Source organism: Gossypium hirsutum, chromosome D13 (genome assembly GCF_007990345.1).
Source record: "Gossypium hirsutum isolate 1008001.06 chromosome D13, Gossypium_hirsutum_v2.1, whole genome shotgun sequence".
NCBI lineage: Eukaryota > Viridiplantae > Streptophyta > Magnoliopsida > Malvales > Malvaceae > Gossypium > Gossypium hirsutum.
In genome coordinates this window covers 50964964-50983675 of record NC_053449.1, presented here as the reverse complement: position 1 = coordinate 50983675, position 18712 = coordinate 50964964, and the positions used below count along the sequence as shown (strand labels likewise).

The 18712-nt window shown below is 36.9% G+C and overlaps 3 protein-coding genes across 4 annotated transcripts; 2 read left to right on the top strand and 1 right to left on the bottom strand.

The window, feature by feature from the left end:
* Positions 1-1025: 1025 nt before the first annotated feature.
* On the bottom strand, positions 1026-4946 carry LOC107920781 (polycomb group protein FIE1). Of its 2 annotated transcripts, none has more exons than XM_016850627.2 (14): positions 4666-4946; positions 4169-4234; positions 3957-4079; positions 3755-3835; positions 3593-3685; positions 3373-3448; positions 2960-3039; positions 2815-2886; positions 2124-2183; positions 1910-2006; positions 1636-1699; positions 1489-1548; positions 1317-1390; positions 1026-1233 (listed from the first exon to the last, which is right to left on the bottom strand). In XM_016850627.2, the coding sequence occupies exons 1-13, from the start codon at positions 4840-4842 to the stop codon at positions 1327-1329; spliced, it is 1113 nt and encodes a 370-aa protein (XP_016706116.1). In that variant the 5' UTR covers positions 4843-4946; the 3' UTR covers positions 1026-1233; positions 1317-1326. The 2 variants fall into 2 exon arrangements, with proteins under 2 accessions (XP_016706116.1, XP_016706117.1); XM_016850628.2 differs by having other exon boundaries at positions 1026-1242; positions 4666-4935.
* A 1260-nt stretch (positions 4947-6206) lies between these two features.
* Positions 6207-7041, top strand: LOC107918688 (uncharacterized). The gene has a single exon (XM_016848270.2). It carries the CDS (start codon positions 6312-6314, stop codon positions 6945-6947), a length of 636 nt encoding a protein of 211 aa, XP_016703759.1. The 5' UTR covers positions 6207-6311; the 3' UTR covers positions 6948-7041.
* A 974-nt stretch (positions 7042-8015) lies between these two features.
* LOC107919487 (putative multidrug resistance protein) lies at positions 8016-12555 on the top strand. Its single transcript, XM_016848941.2, has 7 exons — positions 8016-8267; positions 8396-8450; positions 8545-8732; positions 8818-9275; positions 9372-9912; positions 9998-11955; positions 12087-12555. The coding sequence occupies exons 1-7, from the start codon at positions 8085-8087 to the stop codon at positions 12460-12462; spliced, it is 3759 nt and encodes a 1252-aa protein (XP_016704430.1). The 5' UTR covers positions 8016-8084; the 3' UTR covers positions 12463-12555.
* Positions 12556-18712: the final 6157 nt, after the last annotated feature.

The following is an 18712-nucleotide window of genomic DNA, read 5'->3' as shown; positions in this document are numbered from 1 at the left end:
ATACTTATAATTCAATAAACTTATAGCCATAATACATATAAAATGTAAAATAAAATGGAAAATACTAAGCTTAATCATTAAAATAGTATTAGATTCAAAATTAAATATATATTTTTTAAAAAGAATAGTGGTGTAAGAAATTAAGCACATTGAATTAATAAGGATTTAAATTGAACATCAAACAGAATTAAAGGAAAAAAAATGAAGAGCCCAATTAAAAGGCGCGAATAACTCATAGGGCTCGAATGAGAAAATATCTCCATACTTTGAAACGCGTCACTTTATTAGGGCTAAAAATAAATAAATAAAATTCGCAATGGTATCACCTTCTCCTTTTTTTTAAAATCGTAAATAAGTAAAAAATAAAAAAAAGTAAACCACCTTTAAAAAATTGCCAATCGTTCTTCCATTTTTTTATTGATTTTTTTCCTCTCTCCACTCCACAATGAAGGGAGAGGCCTCTATTTATTGTTGAGCCTCCTCAAATCTAACGGTACAGATCAATTACATCAACGGCTAAGATTAAAGGTTATCTACAAATTAAATCTCTAAGATTACAAAATCATATCTTCCAAGATTGCATATCATATCCAAGATTGCATATATCATATCTAAGATTGTATATTCTTGAAGATTATGTTTACATAAACTTGTAGATGAACCTTCAACCTTTTTAAATAATAGGCCATTCTGATCGGGCCCAATGATATAATTTTATACTGGACTTAGACTTTATTTTATTATTGTGGGCCCGAGCTAAAATTAGGTATTACACATTTTACAAAATTTTGATTTGATCCAATTTTCACAAATTATCGATATAACATCATTTTAAGTTTATATATATTGCATACACACATAATTACATTTATCCAATATATTTATTTAAAAATGTATAAGTGAATTTAAATTAAAATTTATTGTATACACAATTAAAATTTCTTGTAAATAATTGCACCAAATTAAAATTCATATATAAAATTACACATTAAATCAAAGTTCATATATAATTTTGAGATTTAACCTATTAAAAATATTTTAGATTTACACAAATTTTAATACATAAATAATTTCTATTTCATAAATTTTGTGACGGCAGTTGCTTGCTTGAAAAGAAGTTATGACTAGATTCAAGGATACAAAGATGTGGCCAATTCTGGTTTCGACATTTTGGGGTTGGAATAAGAGAAGACAAGACAGGCAGTTCGACATGTTTGTTTTTCAGCTACTTTCCTACATAATCTAAAAATCAATTAACGGCAGCATTGCACAACGGACCAAAACATGCTTTGGTGATGTTATTTTGGCCAACTTACAGAAGGATGATCAGTTGGTCTGGACAGAATCCCATCGCCATATCGTCCCATCCTCACAGCAACTGAGAATGGTGCTGCATCAATCAAAACCAAGAGTCAAAGTTTGTCTGGTGTATCGAAAAACATGGTGTTCCAATGGTAAAACAACATCCAAAATCCGAACAGTAGTTACCTTCCATCAAAGGACGTGGCAGTTTGTCTAATTGGAGATTTTGACTGTGCATGAGATAGCCTACCGGAAAGACAAAATAAGAATGACTATTAAATATATAAAGGAAGAATTTCCTTGTAGTGCCCGATGAGAGCAAATCAAGCAAACCTGGCAATGAGAACAGGAGGGCTACTTTGCAGTTCCCAGACAAAAATCTTGCCTTCTCGATTCCCTGGCACGTCCGACAAAACTTATAAATGAGTACAAGCTTTAGCAGTAGATTATCAAAATGCGGGATTTGTTCGGGAGACCAAAAGAATGCGCGAGCAATAATCAGATAGGTAAGAACAATAGTTGTAACTCAACAAGTGATTATGCTGTTATTACTAATATTATTCACGTTCAGAAACGAAAAATAGAAAGCACTAGGACTTCTATATACCTATAGCAGCAGCATTGTAATGAAAGTCACAAGAAAATTTGATGAACCAAATGTCGCACTCCGGGACAGGGTACTTTTGAAGGATGTCAGCCGTTCCCTAAAACACGAAACATCATGAAGTTCATTGTTGTTGCAGAAGTTGGGAGTTTCTGGGAAAGATACATATCTGTAACAATAAACAGAAAGAGAAACAGACAGAATTTTATGTTCAGACCTCTCCTGGAGATTGCTCCTTCATCTTTGGTTCCCATAGCACTATTTCGTTGTCAACACTCTGCAATTACACAACACAGCAACTTGTACACCCCAGTGACATATAAAATTCCGAGAGCAAGAGAGAGAGAGAGAAGTTGAACTAACCCATGCTGGATACATAACCATGTCCAACACTCATACCCAAGACCAAGTAACAAAACAACATACATGATTTACAGTAACAAGCTCTAGGAAAGTTTCATAAGAGAACTTCAACTTGAACTTTCCACTAGTAAATTATAAGTGTCCTAACTTTAAGAAGGGATTTTCATAAATGCTGCATCTCTATTCTCTAACAATGTAACTTGATTTCTTAAAGAAGATAAGATGCCATTTCGAAGATGACCTAATGGTTAAAGTGACATGCAAAATAAGTGCTTTTCATCTTATATCTTAATTTTGAGTACCCAAGCACAACCTTAGCAAAAAGGAAAGGGGATGTAAATAACAATTTAAAGTAAGACATCCAAAAACTGCCTTCAGTTTATACTTTGGCAAGTCATGTCCGCAAAGGCTGTTCAAATATACTTCACAAAATAGCTCAAGGTACTTATCTGAGAATGCAACAAAACGATGAGGCAATTCTCATTAAATCAAATTCAAGCTCTCCACGGAAGATAATATAACAATATATAGAGCAAATAGTTTACCTTTGACAGAATGAAATCTCCAAGCCACCGATTACAGTCCACATAATTTGAATGAACTGAAGCTAAGAACACCTGAAAATAATAGATACAATATTAGAGCAACAGTCATGATTTACATCGAGAAGATGAAGAAGAAGCTACTCACAGGGAATTGTACGTATTTTGTTGGAAATTTTGAAGGAAGATCCGTCCATGTGAATGATTTCTCCACATAAGTCCAGAACTCTGCAGAAAGATTAATAACATGACAGAAAGGAGTGAATGCCTGAACTGGTGTTTACTCGATGCTAATTCTTGCATGAAATCACCTTCCCGACAATCATAACGTCACTCAATTCTTTTTGATGCTAGACAATATCTAACCTCAGATCCAACAGTTCCAACTCACCCCAGAATCCCAAAAAGCCAAGGTCCTAGACAACATATAACCATCCTTTATTGATAAAAATCTTGGAATCCCTAGTTCTCACTCTAATGCTCCAATTATATCAGATACATTAGTTTGTTGCCACCAAAAACAATAAAAACAACCCACTCTGATGACAGTCACAATCGTACCTTTCATTGACCAAATCTTTACAGTGTTGTCCATCCCGCAACTTGCAATTCGATATATGTCTGAAGGATGGAAATCCTACAATAGCCATCATAAACATAGCAAACATTATACAATTAGTGGAAAATATGGAAGTAGAAAACATAGCAAACATTATATGACATAGTCCCGTTCTCCAGGGAAAAGACAACAACACGATAACTCAATATTCTCTGCACCTACCACACTCAAAACTTCATTGCGGTGTCCCCCGGCTCCAGCAAATATCAGAATGCAGATTCCAGTATGAACATTCCACAATCTAACCGATTCATCCTGCTCCAATTTCAAATGTTAGCCATTTGATAAAGCAAACAGTTGCCAAGCAAATGTTTTGACGCTTACTTTGCTTGCAGACACTATAAGTGATGGTTTCAGTGGCTGAGTCCTGATTTCGTTTATAGAGTCACCATGTCCAACAAAACTCTGCACATACACATCCATGCAATGGAATGAAAAAAAACTAGGTATAAATACACTATAACAATAGCAGTTTTCAACAATAGAGAATGGACATAAAAATAACATATCTGATTAAGGATGATACCTCGTGTATTTTCTCATTGCTCGCATCAATTACACGGATTATGCCATTAATACCTCCAGCAACCACAAATGGTGTACCATCAATGTTGCAGGCCCAACTTACAGTGTAGAAAGACTCATCCTTCTGATCTACAAAGCACACGGAATGAGGCAATGAATCAATAAGAAAACTTTAATGGAAGAAAGAAATACAATCGAAGTGCTGTTTCTTACATCTTCATCAACATAAGACTGCAAAACAGCTATAACACCTCCTTCGAGGCATTGGTATACCGTCACCTGTAAACAAAAGGGCAAATTAACAATCACTAACATCACTTCAATGGATGGATCAGGGTGGTAGAAAAGCAAACAAAACTGGTAAAGATTGAAAATTTTCTAATCAAAATAAGAATCCAAAATAAAAATGAATACTGAAAGGGAAAGACTTCAGAAAAGAACAGAACATCTGGGTAATCCTAAACAACAAAATATCAAAAAGGGTTAATTCATTCATGAAATTTAGCCCCCCCAAAAAAAGGTTTTCCTTAAGGAAAGAAGTGCAAACAGCTAAAGTAAAGCTTCGGAGATTGAAGTAATTAATAACAGCTTCTCAAAAACTGGACCTTTCACTAAGCAAATTGATGCAGAAAAATTAAGTGTTAAAAGGCAAGATAAAAAGAAACCCATTAAATCATAGGAAAAAGGGTACCCAAAAAGACAAGACCTACCCGATTACCACCGACTGTAGCAAAAACGTTGAAGTAACGAGAGTCGATGAAGTTGAAAACGACGGCGTACAGGGGGCGTTTGCCCTCTTGGAGTCGATTAGTGACTCTGTATTCTTTCTTCTTAGAGGATGACAGGGATCCCACCACTGGTTCTAGCCCTATCGGCGTCTTTGCCATTGCCGCTTTCAAACTTTGGTTTCCCGGCAGCACAAAATCCAAGGTTTTAGTTCCAATTGAGTTTCACACTTTCACTTTCAGCTGTTTTTTAACTTAAATAAATTATATCATACGAAAACTTATAATATAATAAAGGTGGTAATTTTCATTTTGTACTCAACTTCAAAAATTATAAAATGGTGGCTAAACTATTTGAATATTTTTATTTAAGTCATTGAATTATTTAAAAGTTTTTATTTAAGTTATTGAGCTATTAAGATTTTTTTTTAAAGTCTGGATAGTGACAATTTGATGATCGGTACAGTAGATTAGTATCCATTGGCGAGTAGAAAAACGTACTTTAGATCCAAATTGATCTGATAGCTAGTATCAGAGATCGAAAAAAATATTTTATGAAAAACTGAACTATAGAAAAGATTGGAAAGAAGAGTTTTCGATTAGTGTAAGTAATGTAAACAAAGAAAGTCATATGATAACAATTTTAACATCCTATAACTTAAATGAAAACTTTCAAATAGTTTAGTAATCATTTTATAATTTTTTGAAGTTGAGTAACCCAAAACATAAACTTACTAATATTTTAGTGGCTTTAGATGCAATTTATCCTAAAATAAAAGTTCAGCATATCAAATTTAAATTAGAATCTAAATTAATTTTTTAAAATTTAAAATTTCAAAAAATTATAAAAACTACTTTTAAAAATTAAAAATAATTTAAATTATAAAAAATTTAAATTTAATTAAATGCCGACTTATCATCTATATGATAATCCATATGTATTGGATAGTTTGACAAAAAAAATACAAGTGCTAAGAGAGACAAAAACAATATAGAGCTAAAATAAATTTTTTTTTTATAAAATTGAGTCGCTACAAATATCCTTAAAAACATTATAATTGAATTATCAAAATTTACTCACTTATTAATTTACATATAGGTTAAAGTTATATATTAGTTTAAATTACATTTTGGTCACTAAAATTTAAAAAATTATGATATGATCATTAATATTATTAAAAGTTATGATATGGTAACTAATGGTATCGGTTTGTTACATTTTAGTCATTGAGCGACATTAAGAGTGTAACTTTAATTATATCTGAGTAATTTAAATATTTTTATATAACATTAGAGATAGAGATGCAATTTCATTCTTTTTTTTCTTTTAGCTTTCACTAATGATGGTATAATATTCCATAATTAACATAAATATATGTATTTTTTTGTCTTCTCCATGTTGGTTTTAAGTCTATATTTAGGATTTATGAATCAACCTAAGTGCCTTATAAAAGTTTTAGTATAATTAAATTTAAATAAAAAATTAACTAAATTTATTGGAAATAAAAAGAAATTATCCGAACTGCAGCGGATATTTTTGCAAATATCTTCTGCAGCAAACCGCAATTGGCCTATACAATATTTAACATCCTTATCTTCTTCACTGCAGTCTGGTTTTACAAAATTCTGCCATGGCTTCCACTCTGCTTCACTTCCTTTCTCCCCCAAACCTTCTCCATAACCATACATCAAACCTCTCATCAATCTCCAATAACCCATCAAAAACATTACACTTCCCCATCAAATGCACTTCCCCAACCTCAGAATCATCTCAATCGGATTTCCCATCTCCAATCTCCCACGAAACCACCACAAGTCCAGAAAGTTTCCCCATCGAGAAACGAAGACGATCGGAAATCGTCCGAGAAAGAAGGTCGAGACCCGACATCGCAAAACCGGAACCGCCGAATTTCGAGGTGGGATGGAGGAGGACGAAGGAGATTAACTTGGAGAAACCCAAAGGGTACGTGATAATGGATTTTTTGGAGAAGCTGGAAGGGTTGATGGGGAGAGAGTTTGGGTCGACGGAACTGATGGCGAAAGCAGGGGAAATCGTGGCGGAAAGAGCGAGGGAAGAAGCGGAGGTTTTGAGGGATGAAGGGGAAGTGGAAGATAGGATGGTGACGGAGTTGTTTAGGGTATTGAAGTTGATGGAAATGGATTTGGCTATGGTGAAAGCTGCTGTGAAAGATGAGACCTTGAGTGAGAGGCTTGAACAAGCTAAAGCTAGGTGCAGGCAGGCCATTCTTGTGGCTAATTCTTTTTGAATTTTAGGTATTGAACGATGTCGTGTATGTTATTGGATTTCATGATTAGAAAATTGAATGATATAAAGCTGCATATACCACTCTTTGACTTTCAGTTCTCATGGTAATGTTTATGTGCATATCTCACGCATGCTATGCCATGCCTAATTTGATTAACATAAATAAAAGGATTAGGTTTTTTTTTTTTTATACATTCGAGGGTTTACACGAACACAAACAACGTAGGGACTGGTGACAAAGAAGCATCTTCTGTGAACACAGGAAGTCACTGAGAGCATATCTCAAATTTCAGTGTCGGGAACCAATCACTCATTTTCAATTGGCATGTATGTCATCAATGGCTGCTAACTTCACAGATGAATAAAACAAAGAATAGAGGCAATCAATGGTTGAAGTTTTAACCGCACACCCATTTTTTGTGTTATGCGATGTCCTCTTCCTGAAGCAATTAGGGACTTGGGTTGATGTGAGATTTTGATATCCAGTTTTATATATTTTAAAAACTATATACCCCGTGTTCAATTCTCAATGGCCTGCCTCTTTAAAAATAATAACATACGAAAGCATCAACGAGGGCGAAACATTCAATGTCCTTGTAACGTACACATTGGGCTATTTCAAGGCTTCACCAATGCTCCCATGAAGAAGACAATGGAAAGATGCGAACAAATTGCTCAACTTATAATCTAAATCTTTTGTTTTTACTACTTTGGATCCAAGTTTCCAAAGGCATCAAACGTGAAAACAAAGGCTAATCTTCAGAATTATAAAAATACCTGTGGCTGGCCAATCATCACGAAGCTCTATCACACGTCCCAGATTTGCTATGTTTTTTTATTTAGATTTATCATTTGCCACTTGGATGGCTGGATTCATTGAAACCAGCATTCATTCTGATGTCCAAAGATGCCCAAAGCCGGCCAATTTAAAAACAAATTAATCAAATTCCATTTGTCATTGGCGTAAAAACTGTAATAGAGCAAGACAATAAGCTAGATTCTGCCTGCAAATAGATTGTGGATACCTGTACATATGGTCCAGTATATAAAACTCATTTAAGCTTCCATTAGAGCTGATGAAAGTAAACAAAAATCAAAAGATAGTGTCCCATTTCTACTGAAAGGAAACATCAGAAAAATGGTTTCCAAAGATGGCATGTTTCGATATGCTGACAATGTCGACAAGCTGTTAATGTTTTTCGGAACTTTGGGTAGTATCGGAGATGGATTGCAGTACCCTCTTACAATGCTTGTTCTTAGCAAAGTGATCAATGAATATGGAGATCCCAATGCCAAATTGTCTAATGATACTGTAGATAAGGTATGTGCCATTAGCCTGTATGAAAATCTGGTTAACTCAATCCCAGTTTATTGCCTTCGGACCAATCTGAGTTAATATAAAAGATAGTTGATGAAATAACGTTACCGGATCATTTTGATTTTCTGCAGTATGCACTTAGGCTGCTCTATGTTGCGATCGTAGTTGGACTTTCGGCATTTGTTGGTAAGTTGCAACTATCATTTTTGCATTTGACTGATAAATATTGGACATTAATATCTGTTTTGCTTCCTTGGGATGCCATTTTATACATATACAGAAGGGGTTTGTTGGACACGAACCGCAGAAAGACAGACTTCCCGAATAAGGACAGAATACTTAAAATCTGTCCTTAGACAGGAAGTTGGTTTCTTTGACACTCAGGAGACCGGTACCTCCATGACCTTCCAAGTCGTGTCAACGATATCTGCAGATGCCAATGCAATCCAAGTTGCAATATGTGATAAGGTTAGGAATCAACTAGCATTCTTGCATACAAAAAATGATCCAATATGTTATTTCTAACATTGTTTCTCCTTTGTCCGGCATGTAGATACCGAATTGCCTTGCATTTCTTTCAACCTTCTTCTTCTGCCTCATTGTTTCCTTCATATTATCATGGAGAATTACATTAGCAGCGATTCCATTGACGCTGTTCTTCATTGTTCCCGGGCTGGTATTCGGGAAACTGATGATGGATGTGATAATGAAGATGATCGAATCTTATGGTGTTGCAGGTGGGATTGCAGAACAAGCAATTTCCTCCATAAGAACTGTTTATTCATATGTAGCTGAGAATCAAACAATAGAAAATTTCAGCCATGCACTTGAAAGGACCTTGGAATTGGGAGTAAAGCAAGGTTTTGCAAAGGGATTGTTGATGGGAAGTATGGGAAGCATTTATGTAGGATGGGCTTTTCAAGCATGGGTTGGGACTTATTTGGTCACCGAGAAAGGCGAAAAAGGTGGTTCAGTTTTTGCAGCCGGAATCAATGTCGTAATGGGAGGATTGTAAGTAACTTTCTTCATGTTGATAGACTACATCCTCTGATATATCCTAATTGAGCCTTTTAGTTAACTCATTATTGTTTTGGTTTGACATTGCAGGAGTGTTTTGGGTGCACTACCGAATTTAACTGGCATCACCGAGGCAACCGTTGCTGCTACTAGGATTTTTGAGATGGTTAACCGAGTTCCTTCTATCGATGCAGACGATAGGAAAGGAAAGGCTTTGTCATATGTAAGAGGAGAGATTGAATTTAAGGACATATATTTCAGCTATCCATCAAGACCTGATTCATCTGTCTTGCAAGGTTTGAATATTAGAATCCCAGCCGGAAAGTCCGTCGGTCTTGTTGGAGGCAGCGGTTCGGGCAAGTCCACAACCATTGCATTGCTTCAAAGGTTTTATGATCCTACTGATGGAGAAGTTCTTTTGGATGGATACAAAATAAGGAGACTTCAGCTGAAATGGTTGAGATCTCAAATGGGACTAGTTAGTCAAGAACCTGTACTCTTTGCAACATCCATAAAAGAAAATATACTGTTCGGGAAAGAAGGAGCATCGATGGAAGATGTAATAAGTGCAGCTAAAGTGGCCAATGCGCATGACTTCATTGTCAAATTACCGGAGGGATACGAAACTCATGTAAGCTAACTTCTAATTTGTCAACCAAGAAACTGTCTTTGAATTGTTATATTTGGTTATAACAAGAGAACTATATGGATTGCAGGTTGGTCAATTCGGGTTTCAGATGTCTGGTGGCCAGAAGCAGCGAATTGCCATAGCTAGGGCTTTGATCCGGGACCCTAGAATCTTGCTTCTGGATGAAGCTACAAGTGCACTGGATGCACAAGCTGAAAGGATAGTGCAAGAGGCGATCGACAAGGCATCCATAGGGAGGACATCGATCATCATTGCTCATCGCCTAATGACAATAAGAAAAGCAAATCTTATTGTGGTTCTACAAGATGGTAGAGTGATTGAATCAGGGTCCCATAATGAACTAATGCAAATGAATGATGGAGAAGGCGGAGAATACTACCGGATGGTAGAATTACAGAAAATGGCATTACAAAATGAAGTTTCTGATGACATAAGTTACAAAACCGAAGGAAGATATCGCCACAGGATGAATGTTGCACAAAGTCCGATAAGCTATAGATCAAGTGCTGCGAGCACGCCATCATTGAGCCCTTTCAGCCCTGCTCTATCAGTGGGAACACCCTATTCCTACACTATCCAATATGATCCTGATGATGATAGTATTGATGAAAACTTCAAGCAAGTATCTCATCCTACTCCATCACAATGGCGTCTGTTAAAAATGAATGCGCCGGAATGGGGAAGAGCATTGGTTGGAAGTGTGGCTGCAATTGGCTCTGGAGCAGTTCAGCCTATAAATGCATACTGTGTTGGCTTACTTATATCGATTTACTTTCGTGGAGACAAATCTGAAATCAAGTCAAAATCTAAAACTTTGTCATTCGTTTTCTTAGGCATAGCTGCTCTTAACTTCACATCCAGTCTCCTCCAACACTACAATTTTGCTGTCATGGGAGAGAAGTTAACGAAAAGGGTACGGGAGAAGTTTCTTGAGAAGTTGATGACTTTTGAGGTTGGTTTTTTCGATGAAGAGGAGAACACAAGTGCAGCCATTTGCACAAGATTGGCTACTGAAGCCAACATGGTTCGTTCCCTTGTTGGAGATCGAATGTCATTGCTGGTTCAAGCCATTTTCGGGTCCATTTTTGCATACATAGTAGCACTTAAACTTAGCTGGAGGTTATCACTTGTGATGATTGCGGTTCAACCGTTAGTCGTCGGAAGCTTTTATGCAAGGAGTATGTTGATGAAAAGTATGTCCGGAAAGGCGCAAAAAGCACAGAAGGAAGGAAGCCAACTAGCAAGTGAAGCTATTGTAAACCATAGAACTATCACTGCCTTTTCATCTCAGAAAAGAATATTAGGGCTCTTCAAGGACACGTTAAAAAGTCCGAAAGAGGAAAGTGTCCGACATTCATGGCTTTCGGGTTTAGGCCTCTTTAGCTCTCAGTTTTTCAACACAGCTTCTACAGCATTAGCTTACTGGTATGGTGGGAGACTATTGACAAAAGGGTTAATAACATCAGAACACCTTTTTCAAGCCTTCTTGGTGTTGCTATTCACTGCTTATGTCATTGCTGAAGCTGGAAGCATGACCAATGATTTATCGAAAGGAAATAGTGCCATTCGATCAGTTTTCATGATCCTCAATAGGAAAACAGAGATCGATCCTAATCATTCATGGGCTCTAGAGGTTAAAAAAACGATTAAGGGACGAATAGAGCTGAAAAATGTGTTCTTTGCATACCCAACCAGACCTGACCAATTGATATTTAAGGGCCTAAACCTTAGAATTGAAGCAGGGAGGACAGTTGCACTAGTCGGACAAAGTGGTTCCGGAAAATCTACCATTATCGGACTTATTGAGAGGTTTTATGATCCGACGAAAGGATCAGTATTCATAGATGCGCAGGATATAAAGAACTATAATTTAAGAATGCTGAGAACACATATTGCACTTGTGAGTCAAGAGCCAACCCTGTTTGCAGGAACGATCCGCGAAAATATTGCCTACGGGAAGAAGAATGCTAAAGAATCCGAGATACGTAAGGCTGCAAAGCTTGCCAATGCTCATGAATTCATAAGGTATGTAAACTGCATTATAAAAAACTAATCAAGAACCGAAAACTCTCAAATCATAGCTGCAAACTCTCTAGTGTTAATTTTAGAGCTTTATTAGTCAATGAAAACACCATTTTTGTGTTGTAATTTTGCAGTGGGATGAAAGATGGTTACGACACAAATTGTGGAGAAAGAGGGGTTCAACTATCAGGGGGTCAAAAACAGCGGATCGCACTCGCACGAGCCATACTAAAAAACCCTTCAATTCTCCTGCTAGATGAAGCCACCAGTGCACTTGATAGTGTCTCAGAAAAATTGGTTCAAGAAGCACTTGAGAAGATGATGGTGAGCAGAACATGCGTGGTGGTCGCTCATCGGCTATCGACCATTCAAAAAGCTAATACCATCGCCATTATCAAGAACGGGAAAGTTGCGGAACATGGTTCGCATAATGAACTGCTTTCCTTAGGCCGTGGTGGAGCATATTATTCGTTGATAAAACTACAGGGTGGGAGTTCTCCTTATAGGTAAAACCTGAAGTTTGAAGTTGAAGACAATATGATTCGGTTATTCACCAGTTTGTAGATGTGAACAAAGGATTTTTGTTGATTGCCTTGCTTTGATATGTAGACATTTATAACTTCAATGATAAATATAGTTACATTTCAATATTAATATATGTCATAATTCTTTGTATTTTTTTAATAATACATATACAAACAGAAAATCAATGTTTTTCGATGCCCGATCGAATAGCTAGAAAAGCAAAAGATAAAATAACCCATAAATGGACTCTTTTCTTTTAATTGTTTTAGATTTTTTAGTTGATTTATCTGAACTCTCTTGATTTTTTGGTTGATTTTGAGTTTTGTACTATGTTTTTTCTTTGCTATGGTTCAGTCGTCTTCTCTTGATTGGAGGAAATTGTTTGACTCTATTCTTGAGCAAACTTTGGAAATTTTCCCTCCGTTGATTCAGGATGGCTCTAGCATTGTTATGCCTCCGAGTGATGTCTTTGAAGAGGGAGTTCGACGGAGGCAATTTTAGTTGGTGGCTCAATTTTTGGGCGGGCTGCCAAATTTTGGATCGATCCAGAGGGGGTAAACAACGTGATTGTGGAGGTAAAATTGGCTGGAGACAACTTGTTCATTTTTCAATTCACTATTTCAGAAGCTCGAGACTGAGTTTTGGAGTATGGCCCTTGACATATTCAAAATAAACCTATGATTTTGCTCAAATGGAAACCTAATTTGCAGAAATTAGAGTTTAATTTGAATAAAATGTCTGTTTGGATTCAACTTTCTCATGTTTGTTATGGAATGGCTCCAACAGTCATTTTCATATTTTTGTTATTGCTGTTACTTCGTCTCTTTGGAATGCTGCGTTTTAATTCTTATTGCTGTTCTAGTTATACGGTGCGTTTTGACCAATAGATTAGCATTAACTTAAATGATTCGTTTTGCAAGAAACATTGTTTATTGAAACGGTATGGTTTAGGCTATTGTTACTGTTATTTGTTAGTCCTTTATTTAGTTTCCTTAAATACTAGTAACTAAGAGAAAAATAGTTATGAAATTTAAAATCAAAATTCTTCAGTACTCTCTTCTTCTTCTCTCTCGATCTTTTTCCTTTTCTTTTTCTTTTCTGTTCTTTTACTGTTTCCAGATCCGTTACGTGACAAAGGTATCAGAACTTTGTTGATTCTCATTGCCGCGGAGGGTGTGACCAAAAATAATTGGGAATGATGCAAGGTGAGCTTACTCAACTACAAGTCGAATTCACACAGTTAGATGTAAGGATTGACGCACGTTTGAAGGATTTTTAGGAAGGAATTAAATCTGAGGTTCGTTCAAAGGTACGATCTCAACTTCGTTCTGAGCTCTATTCTTTGTTTGAACAATATTTTGGACAAAATCCTCCTGTTACAGTTACTAGATGTCTAGCAAAGGAAAAGGTATCTTAGGCTTTTCTCCTAATTTTCCAGCAAAGGAACATTTAGTAGTGTCTCCTATGCCAGATCTAGGACATTCGGGTGTGTCTTCGCGAGGAGGGAGTTTGGAAACTGTGAATACTTCTTTTCGAGTAGACTGTCCTCACTTTGATGGTGGAAATTTTAGAGGGTGGTGGTCTAAGTTAGAACAATATTTTGAGGCTAAAGGTTTGGGTAGTTATGTTACATCTAGAGGGAAATACATTAGACTGGCATCACTTTTTTATGCACAGACATGGAGGGTTGCACTAGTTGTCTTGGGAGGTATATGCTAGGGGACTAAAGGAACGTTTTGGATTTGATTCTCTCTTTGATCCCATGGCTGAGTTGGTAACTCTTAAGCAACACGGATCTATTGATCAGTTCCATGATGGATTTCTGAGCTTGTTGAATCAATTAAAATTTCCAGAGACCTATGCACTAAGCATATTTATTAGTAATTTGAAACCTGAGATAGGTCAGTACCTTCGGTTATTTAAGCCTCAAACATTGGTGGAGGGTTATAATTTGGCTAGGTAGGTCGAGAATATTGTGTTAGGACCAATAAGGAAAGGGTTAATTGCTGGTTGTGAAGTTAGTTCTTTTAGACCTTTATTCCCTATCTCTAAAATGCATCAAGGAATTGAGAGCTCAGCAATAGTAGGGGGAACGACAAGTAGTAATTCAGGACAAATAACTCCCCCAAAGTCTTTAGCTTAAGCAGTGTTGGAGGATAGAAGGAAGAAGGGCCTCTGTTTCTGGTGTGGCTCAAAGTACTCACCAGGTCATAAATGTTCCAAGTCTCAATTGTATCAGCTTATTAGTGAGCCATTATGGGAACAGGATTCTGACATGAAGAGTCCAACTTCTGAAGAGTCTCAAGATTATTCTGAGCAATTGGATCTAGTAGATCAAGTTCTAGAAATTCCTACTCCTGTGTTATCATTGCATGCTCTCCAAAGATTGCAGGGACATAATACTATGAGATTTTCAGCTATAATTGGTCAAACTAAGGTGGTTGTATTAGTGGAATCAGGCAGCACACATAATTTTATAGATTTTAACGTGGCTAAAAGATTGAATTTGGCAGTGGAATCGAGGAGTACATTGAGAGTGATGGTGGTAAATGGGGTTCGATTATCAACTCAATGTTTATGTAGATCAGTTTCTTGGGAAGCACAGGGTTATAGTTTCACTACTAATTTCTTAATAATATCAGTGAAGGGATTTGATTTGGTGCTTGGCATTCACTGGTTATTATCTCTTGGTCCTATTGAATGGAATTTCTCCAATCTGACTATGCAGTTTAATCATATGGGGCAAAGTTGCATTCTCTAAGGCATAGTGCCAGGTTCATTACACATTGTTCCTAGTAGTCAACTATCCAAATGTTTAAGTCTGGTAGGTAATGGTCCATACCCTATGTTATTGACTTCTTGTTATCAGACTGCCCTCAAGATGCTGCCAGTTCAATTGCCACCAGATTTGCAAGCCCTCCTTAATGAGTTTGAAGATATATTTCAGACTCCCACAGGCCTACCTCCTCCTCGATTACAAGATCACAAGATTCCCTTGATTGATGAATATAAGGTAGTTAAGATGCAACTTTATAGATACCCTACAGTACAGAATACTGAAATCGAGAAACTGATACAAGAAATGTTACAAGTTGGGATAATTCGAGATAGCAACAGCCCTTTTGCATCTCCTGTGTATTAACTATAGACAACTTAACCAACTGACCATCAAAGACAGGTTTCCTATACCTGTTATTGAGGAAATTTTTGATGAACTAGGACAAGCAAACTTTTTCTCTAAATTGGATTTGCATTCGAGTTATCATCAGATTCAAATGTGAGAGAAAGATGTGCACAAGACAGCTTTTAAAACTCATGCTGGCCATTATGAATTTTTGGTCATGCCATTTGGCTTGACCAATGCTACTTCTAGCTTCCAATCATTGATGAATTCAGTCTTTAGATCAGTTTTTAGGAGATCGGTTCTTATTTTTTTGATGATATACTCGCCTACTCCCTGAAGTGGACTGATCATTTGATTCATTTGCAAGAGGTGCTACAAGTATTGAGGTCTAATTAGCTTTATGCTAAGAGATCTAGGTGTATTTTTGAAGCTACTCAGGTGGAGTATCTTGGGCATGTTATTTCTCAAGGGGTTGTCAGTATGGATAAAACTAAGGTGGCAGGTGTTTTTTTATTGGTCTCCTCCAAAGTCTGTCAATGAGTTGTAAGGCTTCCTTAGATTGTCCAGATATTACAAGCGGTTCATCAAGGGGTATGGATTACTAGCTAATCCCCTCACCACTTTATTAAAAAAGATGTTACTTGGCAATGAATAGTGTTGGAACGGACAACATTTGATCAGCTCAAAGAAGCTGTTTGTCAGGTTCCAGTTTTAGCCTTGCCAAATTTTTAAGAGACTTTTTGTGTTGAAACGGATGCCGGTGGCCAAGGGGTTGGGGCAGTTCTACAGTAGAAATGGAGGCCAGTGGTATATTTCAACAAATCCTTGGGAGTCAAGTATCAAGCTTTGTCCATCTATGACAAAGGAATACTAATAGTGCTTTTAGCAGTCAAGAAATGGCATATTTATCTTGTGTGAAGGCATTTCTTAATAAAAATCGATCACCAGAGCTTGAAGTTTTTATCCGAGCAGCAAGCAATTACACCTTACCAGCAGAAGTGGGTTGCTAAGATGCTGGGTTACGATTATTCGATTTCATATAGAAAGGGAGCTCAGAATACAGTAGCAAATGCTTTGTCAAGAAAACCTCATGAACACAAACACCAATTCTTCCAATGTGAAGGGAGTTTTGACTCTTCTTGGTCTGAGGTATAGGATCGCATTTTTGCTTTATATGAGACAAATAAGAAGCTACACTGGTTGTGTGAGGATGTTTAAGTATAACCACAGTTGCATCCCAAGTATTCTTGGCATGGCACATTCCTTCGCAAACTGGAAAAGATTGTGGTGGGGAATGATGTTCAGCTTAGAAGACACATATTTGGTCTTTTTCATTATAGTTCCTTGGGGGTTATTCCGGCTTCGATGCTACTAGGCACAAGATCTCTGGGTTGCTATACTGGAAGGGCCTTTCTAAAGATGTTAAGCGATGGGTTTGTGAGTGTGTTGTTTGCCAGCGATGCAAAACTGATAATTCTGCTTCACCAGGGTTTTTGCAACCTTTACCCATACCAGATCGAGCCTGGACTGCCATTAGTATGAATTTTATTGAGGGTCTGCCTCTCTCACATGGTAAATTTGCCATTATTGTAGTGATTGATCGATTGACCAAGTATGGTCACTTTGTTACTTTAGCCCATCCTTTCACTGCCTTAATAGTAGCTCAAGAGTATCTAAGTCAGATTTATAAGCTTCATGGGATGCTTGAATCTATTGTGTTTGATAGGGATAGAATTTTTTTAAGCAATTTTTGCTAAGAGCTGTTTCGGCACTTGGGCACCTAACTGAATATGTCCACTGCCTACCATCCCCAAATTGATGGTCAGACAGAAACGTTTAACAAATGTTTGGAGAGTTATTTGCGATGCATGACTAGTGAAAAGCCCTCTGCTTGGGCGTCTTGGCTACCTTTGGCGGAGTGGTGGTACAATACCACTTACCATTCTGCCATTCAGACTACCTCTTATGAAGCTCTCTATGGGCAAGGTCCTCCTATTCATCTCCCTTACCTGACTGATGCTTCTCAAGTGGCTACAGTAGACTTCACTTTGCACTACCGAGAAGTCATGTGCAAATTTTTAAAATTCCATCTTACTCGAGCTTAGGATCAGATGAAACAAATGGGTGACAAAAGGCGATCGGAATGAGAATTTCAGGTGGGGGATTTGGTATATTTGAAGTTACAACCATATCGACAACACTCTTTATGTAAGTTCAAGTACCAAAAATTGTCACCCAGGTATTTTGGTCCCATTCCAGTGGAGGCTTGTGTAGGACAGGTTGCTTACAAGCTATTACTACTATCTTCTGCTCGCATCCATTCTATCTTTCATGTCTCTCAATTGAAGAAGCATATTGGCTCTGCGGTGAGTGCCTTTAATTTGCCACCAATGGGGTCTGATGGAGCTCTTCTCAAGACGCCGATTTGAGTATTGGATAGACGCTTGGTCAAGCAAGGTAACCATGCTGTTGTGGAGGTTCTCGTCGAGTGGGCTGACACATTTCCTGGGGATTCAACTTGGGAGAATTTGCACAATCTTTAACTTCAATTTCTTGCTTTTGAACCTTGAGGACAAGGATCCTGCTTCAGGGGAGGGGTATTTGTTATGGAACAGCTCCAAAGGTTATTTTCATATTTTTGTTATTGTTGTTACTTCTTCTTTTTGGAACGCTGTGTTTTAATTCTTGTTGTTGTTCTAGCTATACAGTGTGTTTTGACCAATAGATTAGCATTAGCTTAAATGATTCATTTTACAGGAAACACTGTTGATTGAAACGATGTGGTTTAGGCTATTGTTACTGTTATTTGTTAGTCTGTTATTTGGTTTCCTTAAATACCAGTAACTAATAAAAAAATAATTATGAAATTTGAAATCAGAATTCTTCAGTACTCTCTTCTTCTTCTTTCTCGATCTTTTTCTTTTTCTTCTTCTTTTATGTTCTTTTACTGTTTCTAGATCTGTTATGTGACAGTGTTCCTCTGGAGTTGGTTACTTAGAAGGATTTGAGTTACATAACGAGTGCTCTTGGATCACTTCTATATATGGATAGCATAATTATATCTCAGAATTGACTTGCTTGTGTAAAGGTATGTGTAGAGATTGATGCGAA